Raw genomic sequence first — 22,000 nt, forward strand, 5'->3', positions numbered from 1 at the left:
ACGTATCGTTTTTGGGTTCTACCAGTTGCTGTCCAGTTGAGCCTGACTCTCTACCACTGCATATGTGTCCGAGTAAAACTATTAGCTGTACAGTTTTCATTGTCTGGTTTCTCAGAAACAGAGCAGCAGGTAACTGTGGGTTGACTTGCACATCCACCTTTCCGATTAATAGGCAAACGTGTTAACCCTTAGCACCACCCACCTGCTGGTAAGCAAAGGAGGAGTGTGTGCACCTTTAATGCAGTCATTTCACGGTGGTTAGATGTGGTGTCTAGCCGAGTTGAGATGATGGCAAGGTTTCAGCTTATATGTGATCTTCTTTTCACCCAGCTCTTGTGTTCAAAGGCATGTCCTGCGGACCAGCAGAGATCCAGGCCCATCTTGAGATGCTTGGCAATAACAATCACACATACTCAAAGTCTCTCTTTCCCTGTCCCACTTTCATGTCTAGGTGCATGGCTTCCTGCGATTGGCTGGTCAGTGACTCCTCTCCTCTTATAATTGTATAGCTAATCCCCTAGCTAATAGCTCATCCACAACTCATTGTGACACGGCTTTCCTAATGGAATCTAGAAACGAAGCACATTTTCAGTTCAAAAATCAGGAGAAAAAAATCAGTTTTTGTCGTTTATTTTCCTTTATCCTTCTATCCTTTAAAATATACCATAAAATGCAATAGAACTATTTGGGGGCACAAACATATTTTCACTTTCCATAACTATTTCTAGTGTCTGCCAAAGTTAGAAATGTTGTCCCAGGATTTTTACTATCAATGTTCAGTTGTCTTTTGGGGTCCACATGGCTCCAGTTTCAGGATTGCGCTTTGGTTCTCACAATCTCCAGTAATGCTTAGGACCCTTATGCAAATAACATGGGGTAGTATTTACATATAACTTATGCATATCCTCTCTTAACTGTCTTAAACCAACTTATAACACTTAATTCAGTAAAAATACTATGTAGATACCACATTATGCTCCCTCTTAACCTTGGAGGGATTGCTTTTTAAAAATTTCCTTTTTTTAAAAAATTTACTGTTAGTTGGCTACAAATTCATGACCTAGTGATATGGAAGACTGATTGTATATCATTAATCTATCTTACATACAATGTGTGCCATATAGATATGCACAAAACAGAAGCCCCTTCCTTTTCTGTCCCAGTCTCTTTAAGTGGCTGGATTTGCAGAAGAGCTATGTTTAATTCTATATGGTTGTAATCTAATAAAGTTGGAGATTCTTTGATTAAGTAAAGGAGTTGACTAAGTTCACATGAGTATGCTTGCCATCTGTATTAGAAAGTTCTGTTTTTTGTAGAAATCTTTTAATCTAATTGTCATAGTATTAGATTGGTATATTAGTATTAAACTACATGAAGAAGCAAGATTGTATCTTTTACTGAGAACCCAGAGTAAGCTATTACTACTGAATGGATCCTTTCTAGAGATTTTTTATCTAGTGTTAAGATTTTATCACCAATGAAGTGGGTAGTAATGGTTATAAAAGCAATTAATAACATCAGGGACAAGATCAGAAGAGTGGCCTAATTTATCATTATAGATTTTAACGAAGTCTATCATGTTGTAATAGCATGCAATGTGTTTTTAAGTGTGTGGTAATATTAAATATTTCAGATTTTCCTAGGAACCCAAACTAAAATCAGCCTTTAAAAACATATGTTTTGGGTTGAGATAATATTATGCTCACTTTTAATTTTACTAGTAAGCTATTCACAAGTGGCATTATCATGTCCCTACAGCATCCAAATGAGAGAATTACTTTTGATAATATAAAATTAATTGGCTACGATATTCTGTAGAAGATTAAAAATGTAGAGAAAAGCTTTATCAGTAAAGGATTTCTTACAATGGATAACTCTCCCTGGATAACTTCCTATTTGTATTACAAAATACTTATCCTACAGAGGATAATTCTGCATTCTTATTTCACTTAAACAGGTATATCTCTGTTTCAGGTATGTGTAGTTACACTTTGTTGTGTAGCAGCGAAGTGAGAAGCCAAGTCCCAAGTCAAACCAGTTACACTGACCACCTGAGACTTGTGATAAGGTGTGCAGTGGAAATTCTGTCTCAAAATTAGAGAGTCCATGTTTGAAATGGTGAAAGTTCAGACAGTTGTTTCCATTTCAGAGATACTATTGCACAGAAGGAAAATGTCATTACCAGGTCCTCTTAGTACCAGTGACCTTTTTGCAGCTTGAGGAAATGAGTTCACCTCCAGGAACTGTAGGGGAGTCCCTGAAGGAAGCCTGCTTGTGAAGTGGTTACACAGTGGTCTGCAGTGCACAGAGTTGGCAGTTCGAAACGACCAGACGCTCCAAGGGAGAAAGACGGGGATTTTTTTCCTTCTCAGAGTAACTCACAGGGCAGTTCTTCCCTGTCCTACAGCCTTGCTTTCAGTTGGCATCGACTTGATGGTGGTGAGTTCGCTTTGATTGTGGACGGTGCAAATGGTTAGGCACATGACTACTGACTGGCAGGTTGGCTGCTCGAATCCATCCAGAGGAAAGAAAAGAGGCCAATGTCTAAAAGGGACTGCCTTGAAAACCGGGGAGGACAGTTCTAGTTTTCCATGTGAGGCTGCTATCGTGACTGGCCTGGTTTTAGAGGACCTTTTACAATAATCATCAGAAATGGGCATTTATTTACGTTTGAGTTCAGATGTTGAGATCCTAATGAAAATATACAATTTAGCTCATTTCCTTCATGAAATTGGCCCTTGGACTTCTAGTTTATCTACCCAATACATCATATTCTTTACCCCCTTTCTTGCCTCTCCTCATCCCCCTTCTGCTTACCTTCTGTAATAGGTAATTCTGAATGCATTTTACCTTTGCCAATTAGGAATTTGATCAAACCTTGTGAGAGGTGATCTGTATGCTAGAAATTATACAATGCAATTGTGTTGAAAATTGGATATTCCAATTTTGCCCCAGTCATCCAACCATAGAAATGTTCCTCCAAACAATTCCAATGTTATTGACTCACAATAAATGATCATTATAGTAGTCATCTCACTGAAGTCACGGTACCCAATACTGTATTACATTTAGGAAAGTATTATGTTACGGAAGAGAGCAGTGCTGAATAAAAACCAGCTCAGAAATACAAATATTAGATCCATCTCTAAACTGCCTAAAAAAGGGTAGTTGAAAATAGCTCATTCCTGTGGTTCTTCTTTGACATTTATTCTGGCCCATTTTATTAGTCATTTATTCTGGCCCACTTGTTGGATGGCTCTGAACTAAGGCTCATGAACAATATTTTGCATAAGTATGTTTTCAGATGCTAACTATTAAAAATGGAAGTGAACCAGTTGTACAAAGCTTAACTAATTAAAAATGATTCTCACTTAGTCTATTTAGATTGTGCTTCCCTAAATGAATTTAATATTTTCTGTTTGTTTAGATTTAATAATTTGTCTTAGATTTAATAATGTTTCCAATGACATTCCTAATCCAGCTTGAGACTGTTAGAGGACTTTAATAATTGTTAAAGCTGTGTAATTGTAATTAGAAGAACAATTGTGGCAAAGAGTGGGAGGGAAACATTTGAAAAAGCATTCTGTTAATTAAGCTAATATTGAGAATAAAATAATAGGGTGGCGTTTGTGTAGACTTTCTAAATGACTATAAATGTTCTTTTGTTTGATCTATTTAATATTCTTACCTATGTATACATTTATAAGTAAGTCATCTGCAGTGCCTTTTCTTTAAAAATAAACATACCCCAAACCAAACCCATTGATATAGAATCAATTGTGGCTTATGGAAGGACAATAGAACTTCACCAGAGGGTTTCCAAAGCTGACATTTTTATGAAAGTGGGCGGCCACATTTTTCTTTCATGGAGTGGCTCGTGGGTTTGAACTGCTATTTTTCAGGATAGCATCCGAGCATCCAAACGCTGTGGTATCAGGGCTTATTCACAGTAGCTATTAAAAAAGCCAAACACACTGCCATTGAGTCTTTTCTAACCGCATAAGGGTTCTGAGAGTAAATCTTTATAGGAACAGACAGCTTCCTCTCTGTCCAACAGAACAGCAGGCCTGTTTAAACCACCAATCTTGCAGTTAGCAGCCCAATGCCTAACCCATAGTCCCACCAGTTTTCCTCGTAGGTACTAGCTCTGAACCCAATAATATGGCTATCAGTGTAGGTTGTTGTTAGGTCTCTCGCAATAACATGTCCAAAGTCCGTGAGACAGTCTTAGCATCCTTTCTTCCAAGAAGCATTATTCTGGCTGTATTTTTTTCCAAGGAGATTTGTTAATTCTTTTGATGGTCCTTTCACTATTGTTCACCAGCACCACAATGTAAAAGCTCCAATTCCTCTTTGGTCTCCCTTAGGCAATGCCCCATTTTCCATGCATATGAGACCTTTGAAAATACTATGGCTTGGGTCACGCAAATCTTCATCCTCAAAGTGACTTCCTTGCTTTCCAATCCATTAAAGACGTACAACCAACTTACCAGGTGCATTGTGTCATTCAACCTCTTGACTACTATTTCCAGGAGCATTTATTGTGGGTACATGCAAGATGAGATCGTTGACAACTTCAATTCCCCCCCCCCCCATTTATTATGCTGTTACCTATTGGTCCAGTTGTGAGATTTTGGTTTTCTTTACACTGCGTTGTAATCCATACTGAAGACTGCCATCCTTGATCTTCATCTGCAAGTGCTACAAGGCCTCCTGACTTTCAGCCAACAAGGTTGTGTTCTTAGCAGGTCACACGTTGTTAATAAGCCTTCCTCCATCCTGACACCACAGTCTTTTTCATATAATCCACTTCTCTGATTATTTTCTCCGTATACAGATAGAATAACTATGGTGAGAGGATACAACCCTGACACACACCATTCTTGATTTTAAACCCCACATTATTCCCTTGTTCTGTTTGTACAACAATATTTTGATTCGTGTACAGGCTTCACATGAATACAATGAAGTGCTCATTCCTATTCTTCTAGAATTCCAGTTCTTCTAAAGACTGTCCATAGTTTGTTATGGTCTACCAGTTCAATGCCTTTGCATAGAGAGTAAAATACAAGGAAGCATTTTTTTGGTATACTCTGTTTTCAGCCAGTGTATAGATAATATAGTTCCATACCAAATCTATTAGAGTGGGTGCTATTATTTTGGTGTTCTCCACTTGCTATCCCTACAGTATAGTTAAATCATCTTAGGTATTCAGATAAAAGTTGTATCTCATGTGTGGGATTTTCTTCTTAATGCAATTTTGGAATAGAGGCAGGTAATGATGTAAAAACAAACTATCAGCTTTGGAGAAATCAGATATTCAAATAAATTGGAAAAAGTGTCATTTAGTGTGAATCTACTTGGTGAATATTGAATGAATGAAAAGAGTAGTTATTGTTTAGTTGGATTTGGCCACTTGATTTTCGGCAGCTTGAATAAATAGCCATTGAAATAAAGTGCTTCTTGTGGGTTTCTTTCAATAATAGACACGTTTGCATTACTCTGGGCTGCTGACATTCTAAATTGATTTAACATCTGAAGTCTAACCCAAACGGATGATTTCAGGGAATGTATTTTGTTGTAGGATATAAACTATAGACGACTCACAAAGAATGCATCCAGTCTTTTTCGTTCCCTCTTGCTATTTACCTCCACAGTTCACTTTATCATCTCCTCAACTATTAGGTTGCTCCTGGTCTCCCAACTAGGTGGCATGGAGCCCTTTGATAAGAGCTTAAATGATGACGTGTAAACAGACAACACCTTATTGAGGCCCCAGCTGTTTGTCGGTACGGTTAGTGACTATGGTCAGTGTAGTTAGGCCTGTGATGTACCAGTTAACAAGGCCCAATGAAGTTCTGCCCCTGAAGGCTCTGAGAGAAAGGCCTTTCATTCTTCTGCATGACAGGGAGATGGAAAATGGTATGCAATGGAGTACTGCTGACTTCAGAATTCCAAGTGACCGCCATTCAAGGTTACAGTAGATACGATAATGTATCTTTTCAACTTGATGCCTTCAAATGTGAAACGATGTCTTCCCTGTCCCATTTTTGAAAAATTACTGAAACGAATTATAATGATGATAGCTATAATTTTTTACTGTGTTAGGTATTGAGCTTTACCTACTATATTTTATTTATCTTAATCAACATGAATGTACATTTATTTATTTTAGCATCTGATAAATCAGAATGCTACTTTTCCCTTTCTAAATTTCAGTCTCCTCTGTAGAGAAAAGTACATTGGAGATTTTTACCCAGATCTCTGTAACTCCCTAAGTTCTTGCTCTTAAAATTTTACTTGGATGTACAGAAGCCTAAACATGTAAAACTCTCTTTTCCTTCCTTTCTTGGTGAGTTTCTGATTATGTGTAATGATCTTGACCAGACTTCACTCCATTTGATGTCATAGAACTAGTTTGTTTCAGTCACAAAATAGTCTATCTCCACGGCAGAAGAGTTGCTGTCACAGAATGTGAGTTCAGGAAAGAAAGAACGGTTTGTTCTAAGAGGGAGAGAAGCCCTGGACTTGGCAATGAAAAGCAGCAGCAGTCAACAGAGGCGCCTGCCCTCCTCTTGTCTACAACACCCAGGGCCCCCATAGTGTAACCTCTGCCATGCCTTCATGAGAAAATCTCAGCGGCGCTCTCTGTGTGCACCTTTGCCTAAGAGCGTGCCTGTGAGAGACAGAAGGACAGGCCTCGCTGAAGCAATCAGTGGGACTCTCACGTCCAAGAGCGGGGCTGTATATTATGAAGCCAGTAACTGTTCGTTTGTTACCATCTCTATCCCACATGGATACGGTCCTTTTATTTCTCGGTTTCTTATTACTATTTCTCCTTCTTTCCCAACCCTCCCCAAGTTTGCCCTTGGGGAAATGCTGCCCCTTTTATTTGAAATGGTTGCTTATTCTGAGGTGTGCTGACCTCACTGGGGTGAATGAACCCCCTTTAGACTTAGCTATGGTTTAGTTGAAAAGTGAGCAACAGAATAAGTTTAGTGCCAGACATGAATGGTGGCTGAGAGTCTTCGTCTGGGGTCCCACATCAGTCTCTATGCAACCTGGTCTCTTTAATGAGTGTGAATTTGTTCTATATGTTTCCCCCACTCTGTGCAGGACCTGCTACTGGGATCCTTTTCAAAGCAGTTGGTAGTGGTCGCCGGCTACCATCTAATTCTTCTGGGCTCAGGCTTGGAGACTGCTGTTTTCATGGTCCATTTGTCCATGGAATGAATGTTTCCTTGCAGCTTTGGGTTTTTCTCAGCCTTCTTTCCTTCAGACCAGCAGAAACCAAGAACTCCACCTTACATATCTGTTCATGAGCTTTTGAGACCTCAGGGTTAGCTTTGAGCATTGTGCGCGCGTGTGCGCGCGCGTGTGTGTGAGTGTGTGTGTGTGTGTGGGGGGTGGTGGTGGTGGTGGTGGTGGTGGTGTTTCTCTCCTGTTTTCTAGAGGCCCCAGGCCTCTAGAACTACTTCACACACTCAGTGTCTTGCCAGGCCCATAAATACTGTTGGTAAAAATTGTCGAGAACACAAAGTTCACGTTTTCCTTGAGTGTGTTTAGAAATAAAACTTTCACAGCTGCTTTCCATGGGGATGTTTTATAACCTTGTCAAAACTTTGAAAATATTGCTTAATTCATATTAACATTTAATTGTTTTACATTTAATTCATTTTCTCTTTCCTTATCCAGTCATATCAATTTATAGAAAAAATGCATAGACAAATGCTGGCTTCCATAGGCAAAGCTCCAGACTCTTGGCCGTCCATTGGAGCCTGACTCACAGAGACACTATAGAACAGAATAGAACCGCCCTATGGGGCTCTGAGACCAAGTTTTTATGAGAATAAAAAGCTTCAGTCTTTCTTATGTGGAGCTGCTTGTGGTTTTGAACTGCGGACCCCTATAGGCCAATATATAACCAATTATGCCATCAGGATTCTGCTTCCATGAATAAGGTTACTAAGTTCTGCTTTTTCTTGTCTTAAGCAATTGTGTCGAGCAAGGCTAATGGTGCCCGGCTATCAAAAAGTATAGCGTCTGGGGTCTTAAAGGCTTGAAGGTAATCAAGCGGCCATCAAGCTTAGGGGCAACAGGGCCCATGTGGAAGAAGCACACCAGTCTATGTGATCACGAGGTGTCGAAGAGATCAGGTATAAGGCATCATCAGAACAAAAAATCTTACCATAGTGAATGATGGGGGAATGCGGACTGGAGACCCAAAGCCCATGAGTAGGCCACTGAAGATCCCCTTGCAGGGGGCTCTGGGGAGGAGACGAGCCGGTAAGGGGGTGATGTGGCACCGATGAAAGGTGCAGCTTTCCTCTGGTTCCTGGTGTTTCCTCCCCACTCCCACTATCATGATATGAATTCTGCCTTGCAGGTCTCGCTGGACCAGGGGATGTACACTGGTGCAGATGGGGACTGGAAATATGGGGAGTCCAGGGTGGATGATCCCTGCGGGGACCAGTGATGTGGGTGGTGAGGGAGAGAGGGTTGGAGCGAGGGAACCGATTGCAGGGAACTATATGTTACCTCCCTGGGGGACTGACAGCAGAGAAATGGGTGAAGGGAGTTGTCAGACAGGGCAAGATATGACAGAGTGATGATTTGTACATTATCAGAGGCTCATGAGGGAGAGGGGAGCGGGGAGGGAGGGGGAAAATGAGGACCTGGTGCCGGGGGCTTAGGTGGAGAGGAAATGTTTTGAGAATGATGGGGGCAATGAATGTACAAATGCGCTTTACACAATTGATGTATGCATGGATTGTGATGAGAGTTGTGTGAGCCCCTAATAAAATGATTTAAAAAAAAACAAAAAACCTTTTCCCCTAAGAATGAGGAGGCACAGGATATTTATAGGTGTCTAAATCCAGGCATGTACATATGTAATTATATTTATATATAATGATAGGGAAATAGATCTATGTATATATGATTATATGTTGAGTATTAAGTTAGCAGACAGACATTGGGCCTCTACTCAAGTACTCCCTCAACACAAGAACACTTTGTTCTAATAACCCAGCATTCTGTGATGCTCACCTTCCGACATGATCGCTGAAGACAAAATAGGTGCATAAACAAATGTGGTGAAGAAAGCTAATGGTGCCCCGTTACTAGAAGTTATAGCTTCTCGGGTATTAATGGCTTGAAGTTAACAAGTGGCCATCTATCAGGGAAGCATCAAAGCCCACATGTAAGAAGCACACCAGCCTGTGTGATCATGAAGTGTTGATGGGATCAGGTATCAGTCATGAAAAACCCAGAACAATAAATCATATCAACGTGAATGAGGGAGTGCAGCGTGGAGACCCAAAGCCCATCTGCAGGCAATTGGACATCCCCTTACAGAAGGATCACAAGGAAGAATCAAGCCAGTCGGTGCAGTATAGCACCGATGAAACATACAACTTTCTTCAAGTTCTTTAATGCTTCCTACCCCGCACCCCCCACTGCACTATCATGACCCCAATTCTACTTACAAATCCGGCTAGACCAGACCATGTACACTGGACAGATAAGAGCTGGAAACACAGGGAATCCAGTAGAGATAAACCCCTCAGGGCCAATAATGAGAGTAACGATACCAGGAGGGGAAAGGGGAGGTGGGGGGAGAAAGGAGGAATCAATCACAATGATCAACATATAACCCCCTCCCAGGGGGACAGACAAGAGAAAAGTGAGTGAAGGGAGACAACGGTTGGTGTGATGTTAAAAAAAAAGAAATTATCAGGGGCTCATGAGGGAGGGGTTGGGGGAAAATAAGCTGATACTCAGTAGAAAGGGCTCAAGTAGAAAGAAAATGTTTTGAAAATGATGATGGCAACATATGTACTAAGGTGCTCGACACAATGGATGGATGTATGGATTGTGATAAGAGCTGGAAGAGCCCCCAATAAAATGATTAAAGAACAAAACAAGACCTTTCCCCCATGTAATGTAGTCTTCTCTTTGACGTCTCCGGTGGCTGACAAGCGGTTATTCTAATTGCCCGAGTGGTGCCTCTGCCCCATATGAGCCATTACAGAGTAAAGTTAACACCGCCGCCTTGAATTTACTTGGCTTCTTTCTTCTGTCTAATTCAAAAGTGCCAGGTGCCCTCTCTCTGCTCAGGATGGCTGTGTATGAGCTGTCTTCCATTCCCTCGTGAGTGTTGAGTATTAACTGCTTAGTAAACCAGAGGAAGATTTTGAATGTCCTCCATAAACAAACTTTGTATTTAGATCCATGGGTAGTTTTGAAGTTCTTTCTTGCCTTTATTTTCACAGTTGGTTTGAAAGAGCTTTTACTAGTTACTTCTAGAAGTTACATGTCTTGTTCTTTTAAAAGAGAGAGAACTTTAAAAGCCACTACCAACACTGGGTATTTCTTTTTCAGATGCAGAAGAAATTGTTTTAAAAGCCCAGATCTTAGCGGGAGGACGTGGAAAAGGTGTCTTCAACAGCGGATTGAAAGGAGGCGTCCATCTAACCAAAGAGTAAGGCCAGAGGTCTTAATTCCTTTCCTTTGGGCTGAGCACTTAGGGAAGACTTCATGGTGACCAAAACTAGCACTGAGAAAGAGGGTTGGCGTGGGGGAGGCAGTAAGTGAGGGAACAGACAATATAGTTGGTGAGCTCTGGCCTCACCCATTTTTTGTTCTCCTCATGAAGGAGTTTTCTTTCCTAATTTGTGAGCATTTAACACTCCTACTCCCATAGACAACATGATTCGTCATTATTATTGGGAATGATGCATCTTGCAAATTAAGTGCTACTTTCCTAACATAATTCTTCTATTCCGTGCCTGCTGTGGCTCCCAGTTCCAAGGGCATCAGTCTGTTAGTCCAAGGCTTCCCTCACCTAACAGTCTCCTTTACTCTATGTCCCATGGCTTTGCTGGCCACCCAATGCTTTCCTCCCCGCCCTGCTCCTGCCACACCACTTTGTCATAGGGTTTCTTTGATGCCGGCACCTCTTCTCTTCTCCCCGTCATTGTTCCGACTTTCCAAATTGCTCACTCTCAAGTCTGTGTTTTCCCGGCTCTTAATGGTTAGTATTCCACCATTGCAGCATGCGTTCGCTCTTTCCTCCTCCCCGAAGGCTCCTGCTCTGCTAGGCACCCAGTGAGCAGGGAGACCCTCGGTTACGTGGAGATGGCGGTGGACCCTGTGCAGCATGAAAGTAGGTGTCTGTAGGCACTACTTCACAGTTAGTTAGCAGGGAAATAAACTGTTCCCCTTTCCTCTCTCTGCAGCCCCAACACTGTGGGACAACTGGCTAAACAGATGATCGGGTACAATCTAGCAACAAAGCAAACTCCAAAGAGTGGTGTGAAAGTGAACAAGGTACTATGAATGCTTTTGGTGATTTTTCTATTTATGTCACGCCCCCAAAAACGAACAAACAAATAAAAACCCAGGAAAAAGCTTCACTGTGGACAGAATCTAAGCAGTCCCTGCTCGCTGCTGGCGTGCCATTTGGTTTCTGCAAGCTCAGTTAATGTCGTTAGCAACTGGCTTGAGTTTGAGGGAGAAAGAAAAGGGCTCTATGTGGCAGAATTATTCATTATCATCAGCCTTTGCCGGAAGTGGGTGGGAGTGTCTGGCCAGTGCTTTCCCTTACAGAACACAGGCGCGCGTTGTGTTTAGTAGCAAAAAGATCTTGGTGCAACACCTGGGGTCCTAGATTCAATGAGGTCTGTCTTCCCTACCCCAGCCCCGGCCTCATCCCTGTATCAGTATCACCTGGTGTGATGGTGGTTGTCCTGAATGCCCTTGTGCCTGCCTTTCGGCTGACTACTGTCTTGACCCACTGTTAGTGCTGGGAGTATGTTGAATAGGTCAAGTCGGCTGGAGCATTGAACTGTCTGTCTGTCTCTCATACACCGCCCCCCCCACATGTACACACATCACCTGTCCTCATATATATACTGTGCACCCACATGTTCTCTTGTACAAACATGTGCACACACAAACAACACACACACACACACACACACACGAAAAATAGGTTTGGAAAATAAAAAGGCTTACCACCTCAGTCTTCATTCATGACATTTATTTTCTCTCTCTCCCTCTCTCTCTGGTCATTTCATGCTACCTTCATGTATCAAGGGCCAGCTCCAGGGAAGACAGGATCCACTGCAAAATAAAGACGCAAGGGCCTCGGCCAAATGTCTAGGCTCCAACAGCTGAGCAATAAAGAAAGTATGGCGTCCTTCTGAGCTGGCCCTGGGAGAGTAGATGTGAAAGGTCCCAGTGTAACAGGGCCACAATGTAGGGCAGTGCCTGTCCGCTCTGATGGCACAGGCTTGGATTGATGAGCTCGGCCAGTGAGCAGAACTTGGGGACACTGAGGAAGTTTAAAAAAAATCCTTTTCTTTAACTTCTCAGCCAGAGTTTTATGGAACATTCTTGATGTGACTTTGAACAAAACCTTACCTGGTTTTTAGTGTACCTATTATGAGAGGGTCAACCCAGACCCAGAGAAGGACACTGAGGGCGATTGAAATGCTGCTGGGTCATTAACTCCATCCCTCTGAGAACACAGAAGCTTTCTAGATGTTAAGGGAGTAACAAACCAGACCCATTCTAGGTATTTCCCTTTTCTACTTCTTCTCAGCTAGATGCAAGAACTGTTTAAAACTCAGAAGAGTTTCATGTTGTTGTTTTGTCTTTGCTTAGCATGGCATATACTTTTATTTCCCTGTTAAGGCTCACTATGAACCTTGACGTTATGGCATGCACTTCGACAGGGATGCACGGGGGTCCCTGGGTAGAAAGGTCCCTGATGGCTGCTGCTGCTGGTGGTGATGCTGTTATTTAGCATTGACCTTGCAGCTTGGGAGAGGAAGGGCACATGTTAATGATCTATGAGGCTCATGTTTTGGGGAATCTACGTGGATTGATTATTTGTTCAGGAAGTATTTATTAGAATTCTTTTATGGTCCACTCGTGTGTTTTAGATTATAACAATGAAGTTTCAGGTGAACATTTTTTCCCTTTTAGTATGTTTAATGATGTTCCAGCATTTAATAATCCATGCCTTACTTTCAAATGGGAATAATAATAACATGCCTGATGTGATTGTTAAAGACTAAATACATTAGTCCATGCATGGACTAAGTATTTAACATGCAAAATAAACAAATAAAAAATAAACCCACAGCCACCACTTTGATTCCGACTCACAGCAGCCTCATAGGATGGAGTAGCACTGCCTCGATGTGTTTCCCAGGCTGCAAATCATTCTGGGACTAGAAAGCCTCTTCTTTCCCCACCGAGTGGCTGATGATTTTGAACTGGTGATGCCACCAGGACGCCTTCAGTCACTGACATAGTGATCATTTAATACTGGATGATCATTAGCATGACAGAAATATATATTTTTAAATAAAATTTTTGTGTTGAAATAATTATAGATTCACATGGAGTTATAAAAATCAATACTGAGAAGTCCCTACCCACTCTGCCTGGTTTCTTCCAGTAGTACCATTTTCTATAATTACAGTCCAGTGTGACTTCTGGAGTTCTGTTTCTGATAAAGTCAAGATACTCAGATTTCCTTCCCCACCAGGATCCCTTCATGGGGTTTCCCCCTCAGTACCCTGGTGCCTTAGTGGGTTGCTCTTTGTGCTGCTCACCACAGGTCAGCAGTTTGAAACCACCAACTGCTCCTGGTGGAGTTGGAAGAGGCTTTCTACTCCCAGAAAGATGGACAGTCTCAGAAACCCACAGGGACTGTTCTACCCTGCCCTATAGGGTCACTATGGGCCACAGTTGAGTAGATGGCAGGGAACTGGCTTTTTGCTTTGGTTTACTTTCCCCTGGCCTAGATTTCCTTTTACCTCTGGCAATGGCTAATCCATACTCCATTTTAATAGTTTGGTTATTTCCATAATTTTATGTGAATAAAATTATACAGTATTTGACTTAGTGTTGCTACCCTTTTTTACACAGCATAATTTCTTGGAGATTCATCCAGGTTGTTGTGGTTAACAGTGGTGACTGCATTCTGTTCCAGGATGTGAGCTTATCACCTTTTTATTACCCTAGAGGAACTCTTCTTCCACTGAAGAGATCTGGCTGCTTTCTAGTGTGGGGCCATTTCAAACAAAGTTGCTGTCAACATTGCGCACAAGCTTTTGTTTGAACCACCATTTCCATTTCCCTGGGATTAAAGGCCCTGGGATACATTTGCTGAATCAAATGCCAGTTGCATATAATCAGACGGTAGTTGTTGACTTAAAAAAAAAGAAAATGCCAAACTTCTCTCGAACGGTCTAACCATTTCACATTCCTCCTTGTGATGTATAAGGGATCCAGTGTCTCTGTAGCGTTGGCCAAATTTGCTGATGTCATGTCTTCCCCCACTTTGGAATACATATTTGCTTTTTAAATGGTATGTGCTTCTTACAATTTGGAAAATACTGCCGGGCTAACAGAATTAAAAATGAATACGTCCTTTAGTCCCATCTCTCAGAGGCAAACTCTTTTTTTAGTACAAATATAATTTTTAAAATTTAATTATCTTGTCTACATTATAGAAATTGTTGTCCACATCCTACATTCTACTGACCTTTGCTTTCAAAAGTGTATTATTACAGTCGAATGACATAGAGGATTATCCCGACTGAATGAATTTGAACATTTAAGGATGACAAAGGTGAATTGTCAATCAAGTTTAATTTGGTATCTCCATAGACTTCACACCCTGTAATACTCCTATGTACTTTGATTTAAATTATTTATTGATTGATTTGATTTTGTATTGTGAATTTAAAAATAATGTTATTCGCTTTGGTAGTAGATTTCTTGTACTTTTTTTCTGCATGCTAAGACCACAGTCTGTGAGGTTTTACCAGTCCCCCTGTACAGCCAATAAACATAATTTAATTTTTTTCTTTTGTTTTGTTCCATGTTTTTCTCCCGCTATGTCCAAGACTGGGAAGCCAGGGAATCTATTCCAATTCACAGTGACCTTATGTAGAGTTTCTGAAACGGAATCTTTGCTTGATCAGACAGCCTCATCTTTCTCTTGCAGAGCATCCAGTAGGTTTGAACTGCTGACCTTACTGTCAGCAGCCCAATACCTAACCCAAATCTCCACTGGGGCTTCTTCCTATCTATCCAAGACCTTGTAATGTGACCCCTTTCAGAGAAGTTGGTTCTGGTCTCAGAATCTTAGAGATTGATGTTCTGTCCTGGTGCATTTGAATACTTACTGTCATGTGTCTTTTACTTTCTTACCTTTCTCTCCTCCAGACGGAAGACGGTTGTTGCGTGTTAGCAGACCTCTCATAAGGCAGTACTCACCAACACAGGATGTAGACCATTGTCATTCTGGACATGTTAGTTGACCTTGGTTGTTCCCAAAACCTTGGTCCTGAACCTCCAGTCCACACGATTCATTCCTCAAAGTGAACACAAACATTTTAAACATTTTTCTGTAGTCCTTGGTAATTTAGTGGGCTATACTTTGGTCTGCTAACAGCATGGTCAGAAGTTCAAAAATACCCGCTACTTCTAGGGATAAAGACAAGGCTTTCCAGTCCTATAAAGTCGTAACCATTTCAGAAACTCACCATGGCCATTCTACCCTGCCCTTTAGGGTCACTATGAGTCAGAATTTCCCATATTGCAGTGAGTTTGTTTGATTTTTGTAGTGTCATCGTTGCAAGGACCATGAATTATTTATGTGGCTTCATTAGCCCAAGTCTCTATCTCCCGCCTGGTAAGCTGAGAAGAAGTAGTAAGGATATCACTACCAGCAAGAGCCAGGGATTAAGCACCTGCTTTGGACCCAAGATCCTTGCACAGTAAACCTCCTATATCAGAAGACAGCGATGATCTCAGAGGAGCAGAAGCAGGGGTAGGAGCCAGAGCATGGAGGCGAGTGATGGGCCTCCCTGCCCAAGGAGCAAGTAGAGTTGAGTGATCTTGTGCAGAAGACTGGCTTGCGGAGCGTGAGGCCTCTAGGCACTTAATTGGGGGAGCTGGACTTGCTGACCCAGAGAAGTGGAGCTGAGTGCCGTTGAGCTGAGTTTTGCCCTAGTGGGGTACCTCGGGGCATTTAAATCAGGGAGCTGAGTTTGCTAGCCCATGGAGTTTCAGTTTAAGGCCTTTGGGTTGAAGTAGACAGAAGAGTGGCATGCCCTAGGCATTTGTTAGCAGACTTGGAAGAACTTTGTAACCTGACCTGATAACACAACCCCCAGCATTTCTCACTGGCATTACAACTTGTTAACTTGCTAATAAGCCCTTTGATCATGAATTTTATCCGAGTCCTGTATAGGTGTTGCAATGGATATTAAAACTTAGATAAGTAAAATAGAGAACACTAATTAAGCCAGCAAAGTCTTTATGGCTTATTATACCTACCCATTCTGTTGAAATAACTTATTGTGGTATTAAATTATATTTCATAACGATGTTGAGCATCTTTTCATATGCATATTGGCCACCTGAACCTCTGTATTGGAATGTCTCTGTGTTTTCTGCCCATTTTCTAATTGGATTTTTCTTTACGAAAAAAACCCAACTAGATTTTGAGAGTTATTTTTGATACTAGTCCTTTATTTATTTATTTTTTTTAAACATTTTATTAGGGGCTCATACAACTGTTATCGCAATCCATACACACATCAATTGTGTAAAGCGCATTTGTACATCATTCTCAAAACATTTTCTCTCCACTTAAACCCCCGACATTAGGTCCTCATTTTCCCCCTCCCTCCCCACTCCCCCCTCCCTCATGAGCCCTTGATAGTTTATAAATGGGTATTTTGTCATATCTTGCCCTGTCCTTTCTTAAATGTATGGTTTGCAAATGTTTTCTTCTATTCATGACTTAGTACCTTCTTGACAAGTTTTTCACAAAGAGAACATCTTGAAATTTGTCCATAGCCTATTTATCAATATTTCTGTTGACATAAGTGGACTTTTGGTATCAATCCTAAGAATTATTTTCCTAGCCAGAGCCCACATACTAGGTTCTGAGTGGTATAAAAAGTTAAGCACTCAAGTATGAGCCAAAAAGTTGGCAGTTTGAGCCCATCCATGGGTTGGCATGATTTGAACAAATTTGTAGTTGTCCTCTAATACCAGCATCCTACATGTCCAAGACTTTTTTTTTTTCCGAAATGTTTTTCAGTTCTGCATTACCCGTTTACGTGTGTGACCTAGTTTAGGTTGACTTTTAAATACAGTGTCAGACGTATTTAGACAGAGGTTCTTGCATCTTTGGCTGTACACTTACTCCAGTAACACTTGTCAGAAAAGCCGTCTTTCTTTCATCGAATTGCCTTTGTGTCTTTATTAGATATCAAGTGAACATATTTGTATGGGTCTATTTTTATAATTTCTCTTCGGTTTGGTTAATATAGGTGCCTGTAATTCTACCAACATCACACACTCTTGGTTACTGCAACCATACAGTAATTCTTTGAGTTGCATAGCCTGATTCTGCTCAGTTTCTTCTTTCCAGAAATAACTTATTCTAATTCCTATGGCTTTTTAATATAAGTCTTAGAATAAACTTATCTCTGCAAGTAATCTTGTTGGGATCTTGATATCGTTTTGCTAAACTTGTGTATCAAGTTAGAGAGAATGGCCAGTTTTACTATGTTCCGGTTCATGTGCCACTCCATTTCCTTAGAGCCTTTATTTCTTTCATCAGCACTTTGCAGTTTTCAGCCGATAGTATGTGCTTTGTTAGATTTACATCGAGACCTTTTTAGCCGTTGTAATTACAGTTAGATCTCCGTTTCAGTGTCCATGTGCTCATTGCTTCTCTAGAAAGGTGGTGGGTTTTATGTGATTCTCTTCTCTTCTGTGGTCTTGCTGCACCTACTTTCTCATCAGTTGTAAGGATTTTTTTGTTTAAGATTCCTGGAGTTTTGTATACAGTCCGTCACATAATCTGCAAATAGGGATGATTTTATTTCTCCTTTTCTAATGTGTGCTTTTTCTTGTCTCTCATCTCCCTGTTTTACTGGCTAGAGTTTCCAGATCTGAGTTGGACACAAATGGTAACAGTGGCCTCCTTTGCCTCCTGCCCCATCTGAGGGGCGGACAACATTGTCTTTCACTATTATAAATATCAGATTAGAAGCAGGTGTTTTGAAGATAATTTCTATCAGATTGAGGAAAACCTTTCTATTTATTTCTACGTCTATGAGAGTTTTTATCCTGAATTGGTATCCCAAATGAGTTATTCATCATTAATTGGTATAATCATAGAAGTGTTTTTGCTTTTCTGTTTCCTTTACCCCGTTAATGCCAAAGCTTGTACTGCTTTAGGAATATGAAATCCCTTGCGACTCTGGAGTGACCTCCACTTCATCGTTGTGTATGATTCTCTTTACATAGAACTTGTATTTGCGAATATTTTGTTAGGAATTTTTGTATAGATATTTGTGAGAGATATTGGTCTGCTGTTTTTTTTTTTTTTTTTTTGCTTTTTTATTGTCTTTTTCTGGTTTTGATATTCAACTAATACTAGCTTCATAAAATATGTTGAGAAATTCCCCTCTTTTTCTATTTTTCTGAAAGCGACTATTTAAAGTTTTGCCAATCCATATTTAAATCTTTGGTAGATCTCTCTAGTGACATCATAGAGGCCCGAAGACTTTTGTCTGAACCTTTGGTGTTCGGGGCGGCTGACTTCTCCAGCACCCAGGCTGAGGTGTTTGAGGCAAAAAAGAGACCCTGGGGCCCCGCAGCATGTGGTTCTTGGACCCTGAGCTCTCTGAGCCCTCTGTGCCCTTTCTCCTGACTTTCCAGGTCTTCTGCATTTGCTTTAGGTATAAAGTCCAAGGTTTTTATTTTTACTTAGCAAAAGGATTAGGGGAATTACATCTTTGTAATTTCACAAAAGCAGAAGCCCGCAGATTATAAACCCAAACCAGCTACCATCTGATCAGTGCACACTTGGGATGACTCCAGTTGTGTCAGAGTAGGACTGTGCTCTGTAGGGTTTCCAGTGGCTGATCTTTTAGAAATGGATCACCATGCCTTTCTGTTGGCTCACCTCTCGGTAGATTGCCCTGGGTTGTAGAAGCTTTCCGCTTCTAAGTTGTATTTAAGAAGACAATGCGGCAGAATTAAAAAACAAAGACAAATGCTTCCTCTGTGCCAGTGGATTGTGGGTTTCATGAGCTCCTAAGAGGCAGCCTTCACTTCATGGTGTCCATGCTCCACAAAGCAGCCCTTTCAGACATTGAGAAAATGTTTTTATTTATTTGTTTGTTTATTCTTTAAAAGGACAATTATTTGGTATGTGATCTTATAGACATAAATCCTGAAATCATTTAATTTCGTGTTCAACAACAGAAGGGATGTTTGCAAGCCCCGCATCACTAGCCGGCTTCATAACTGAAGTACCCAAACCTGTGCACCACCTTGCTAAAAGAGTAGGACATTTACTCAGCTTCCCCAGGAAGACTGTGTAAGTCTAGCAGGGGTTGAGTATACAGTAGCCTATAGTCAAGATGACCAAGTCTCAAAATTAGCTGAAAATCTAAACCTCTGATGCATACTTCTATATTCTTAGTACGGCACAGAAAATTACCATCTATCATGCATACACTGGTATTAGTTACATTATAAAACTGACATATGTAATCGCAGGGATAATGTAGGCAATCTGGATTTCAAAATGCACAGGCGGAAAACGAGATGTGACAAGAACTGCCTAGGACCATGTGTTGTGACTCCTAACTTCTCCCGAGGCAGTCCCGTTACAAATAGCTTGTTTGCTGGTTCTCATTCAGATACCACCATTCGAGTCACACTGGGTGGAATGCCAGTGGTCCAATTAAGGTAAAGTTATAAATTCCAAAAAAGGAAGGATTAATGGCATTCCTTCTGTAACTCATGGCTGAAGCTTTTACAATTCATTTATGTTTTTTATTTTCTTCCCTTAAACTGTACCTAACTAAGCCTCTCATGAGATGAGTGTTTTGGAGTTCATTAGATTCTCCCGATGGCAGTTTCTATTCTGCCTACCCAGGTTACAGATCAGGTAATAACATTAGAAGTGTTAGAAGTACCTAAAGTTTCTTGTTTCCTCTGGGCTGTCTTCATATTCCTAGGGGTGTCTTCTTCAAAAGTAATCCATTGATTCTACCGAGAGGAATTGTTTGAGACAACAACTGGTCTTTGCAAACAGAATTTTGGTGGAATGCGGACTACTTCTCTTAACAGTTTGGAGGATTAAGAATAGAATCGTTGAGCGCCACTTATCCTAAAAAGTTAAAATGCTGCTTTGCTTCTCAGAGTGACTCCCCAATGCTTTAAATCGTCCGTCCTAGGCTAGCGACACACGAGGAAGTGAGTAATTCCACCAACAGACTTGAAAACGCAACCAAGGCATGCTGCTCATTTAGACTTTTCTGTCTACCAAATATCTAAATCAGAGATGTAAAAGAGTTGATTTCTTAATTGTGATATTTGTATAAATAGTGTGGCTTATAAAGGTGAACTTCTTGTTATTTCTTTAAACCAAAATTAGTATTAATCCGAGGCGGAAAGGATAGTTTAATTTTTTTTTTTTTGCTTCAAATATTTTCCCACTCTTAAATCAGAAACTGAGAGTGTTCAGGCAACCTAATGGCTAAGTGAAGAATTAGGCATTTTCCATGACCTCTATTTTTGGAAAAACAACCAACTAGAAATCAGAATAGTTACCTGGTAACCTTAGCTTTGTGTGTCCAGATCTAGTCTTAATATTACTAATGAGACTTCCCATTTGATTGAAAAATCAATGAGAAGCAGCTTATGAGGTATATTTTCTTAACACTTCCCTCATGTTGCTTAGATCTCAATGAGACCTTCATGGACAAAGTAGAAACCCCCACGGCTGTCTGTCGGTCTCTCCTCCACAGTGCCCTGTGGGGTCCAGTCACTGACCTTTCAGTAAGAGCCAAACACTAGCCACTCTGCTTGGAGGACTCCTTTTCACTGGCGACAACTTCTTTTTTTTCAAATCATTTTATTGAGGGCTTGTACAACTCATCACAATCCATACATCCATCCATTGTGTCAAGCACATTTGTACATTTGTTGCCATCATCATTCTTAAAACACCTGCTTTCTGCTTGAGCCCTTGGTATCAGCTCCTCCTTTTACCCCTCCTTCCCCGCTCTCCCCTCCCTCATGAACCCTTGATAAGTTATAAATTATTATTATTTTGTCATATCTAATCTTTTCCCTTCACCCACTTTTCTGTTGTTTATCCTCCAAGAAGGAGGTTATATGTAGATCCTTGTAATTGGTTCCCATTTTCCACCCCACCCTACCTACACCCTCCCAGTATCGCCACTCTCAGCACTGGTCCTGAAGGGATCATCCATCCTGGATTCCCTGTGTTTCCAGTTCCTATCTGTACCAGTGTACATCCTCTGGTCTAGCCAGATATGTAAGGTAGAATTGGGATCATGATAGTAGGTTGGGAGCAAGGATTTAGGAACTAGAGGAAAGTTGTATGTTTCATCATTGCTACACTGCACCCTGACTGGCTCATCTCCTCCCCACGACCCTTCTGTAAGGGGATCTCCAGTTACCTACAGATTGGGTCCCCAGTCTACACTCTCCTCTTTCACAATGATTTGATGTTTTGTTCTTTGATGCCTGATACATGATTCCTTCGACACCTTGTGATCACACAGGCTGGTGTGCTTCTTCTGTGTGGGCCTTGTTGCTTCTGAGCTAGATGGTGGCTTGTTTACCTTCAAGCCTTTAAGACCCCAGACACTTTATCTTTTGATAGCTCGGCACCATCAGCTTTCTTCACCATGTTTGCTTATGTACCCGCTTTGTCTTCAGCGATTGTATTGGGAAGGTGAGCACACAATGATATGATCTTTTGTTCTTTGATGTGTGATACCTGATCCCTTCAGCACCTCATGATCACACAGGCTGGTATACTTCTTCCATGTGGGCTTTGTTGCTTCTGAGCTAGATGACTGCTTGTTTACCTTTAAGCCTTTAAGACCCCAGATGCTATATCTTTTGA

At 41.1% G+C, this 22,000-nt stretch overlaps 1 protein-coding gene across 2 annotated transcripts in view; it reads left to right on the plus strand.

Moving 5' to 3' along the window:
• SUCLG2 (succinate-CoA ligase GDP-forming subunit beta) overlaps positions 1-22,000 on the plus strand; it is a 293,353-nt gene that overhangs the window by 115,194 nt on the left and 156,159 nt on the right. For both annotated transcript variants that reach the window (XM_045290031.1, XM_004702419.4), the window contains exons 3-4: positions 10,384-10,483; positions 11,241-11,331. In XM_045290031.1, the coding sequence (XP_045145966.1) occupies positions 10,384-10,483; positions 11,241-11,331 (191 nt within the window). The remainder of the gene's footprint in view (positions 1-10,383; positions 10,484-11,240; positions 11,332-22,000) is intronic.

This window comes from Echinops telfairi, unplaced genomic scaffold (genome assembly GCF_000313985.2).
Source record: "Echinops telfairi isolate 266 unplaced genomic scaffold, ASM31398v2 ScPeMD7_31;HRSCAF=116, whole genome shotgun sequence".
In the NCBI taxonomy this organism is placed as follows: domain Eukaryota; kingdom Metazoa; phylum Chordata; class Mammalia; order Afrosoricida; family Tenrecidae; genus Echinops; species Echinops telfairi.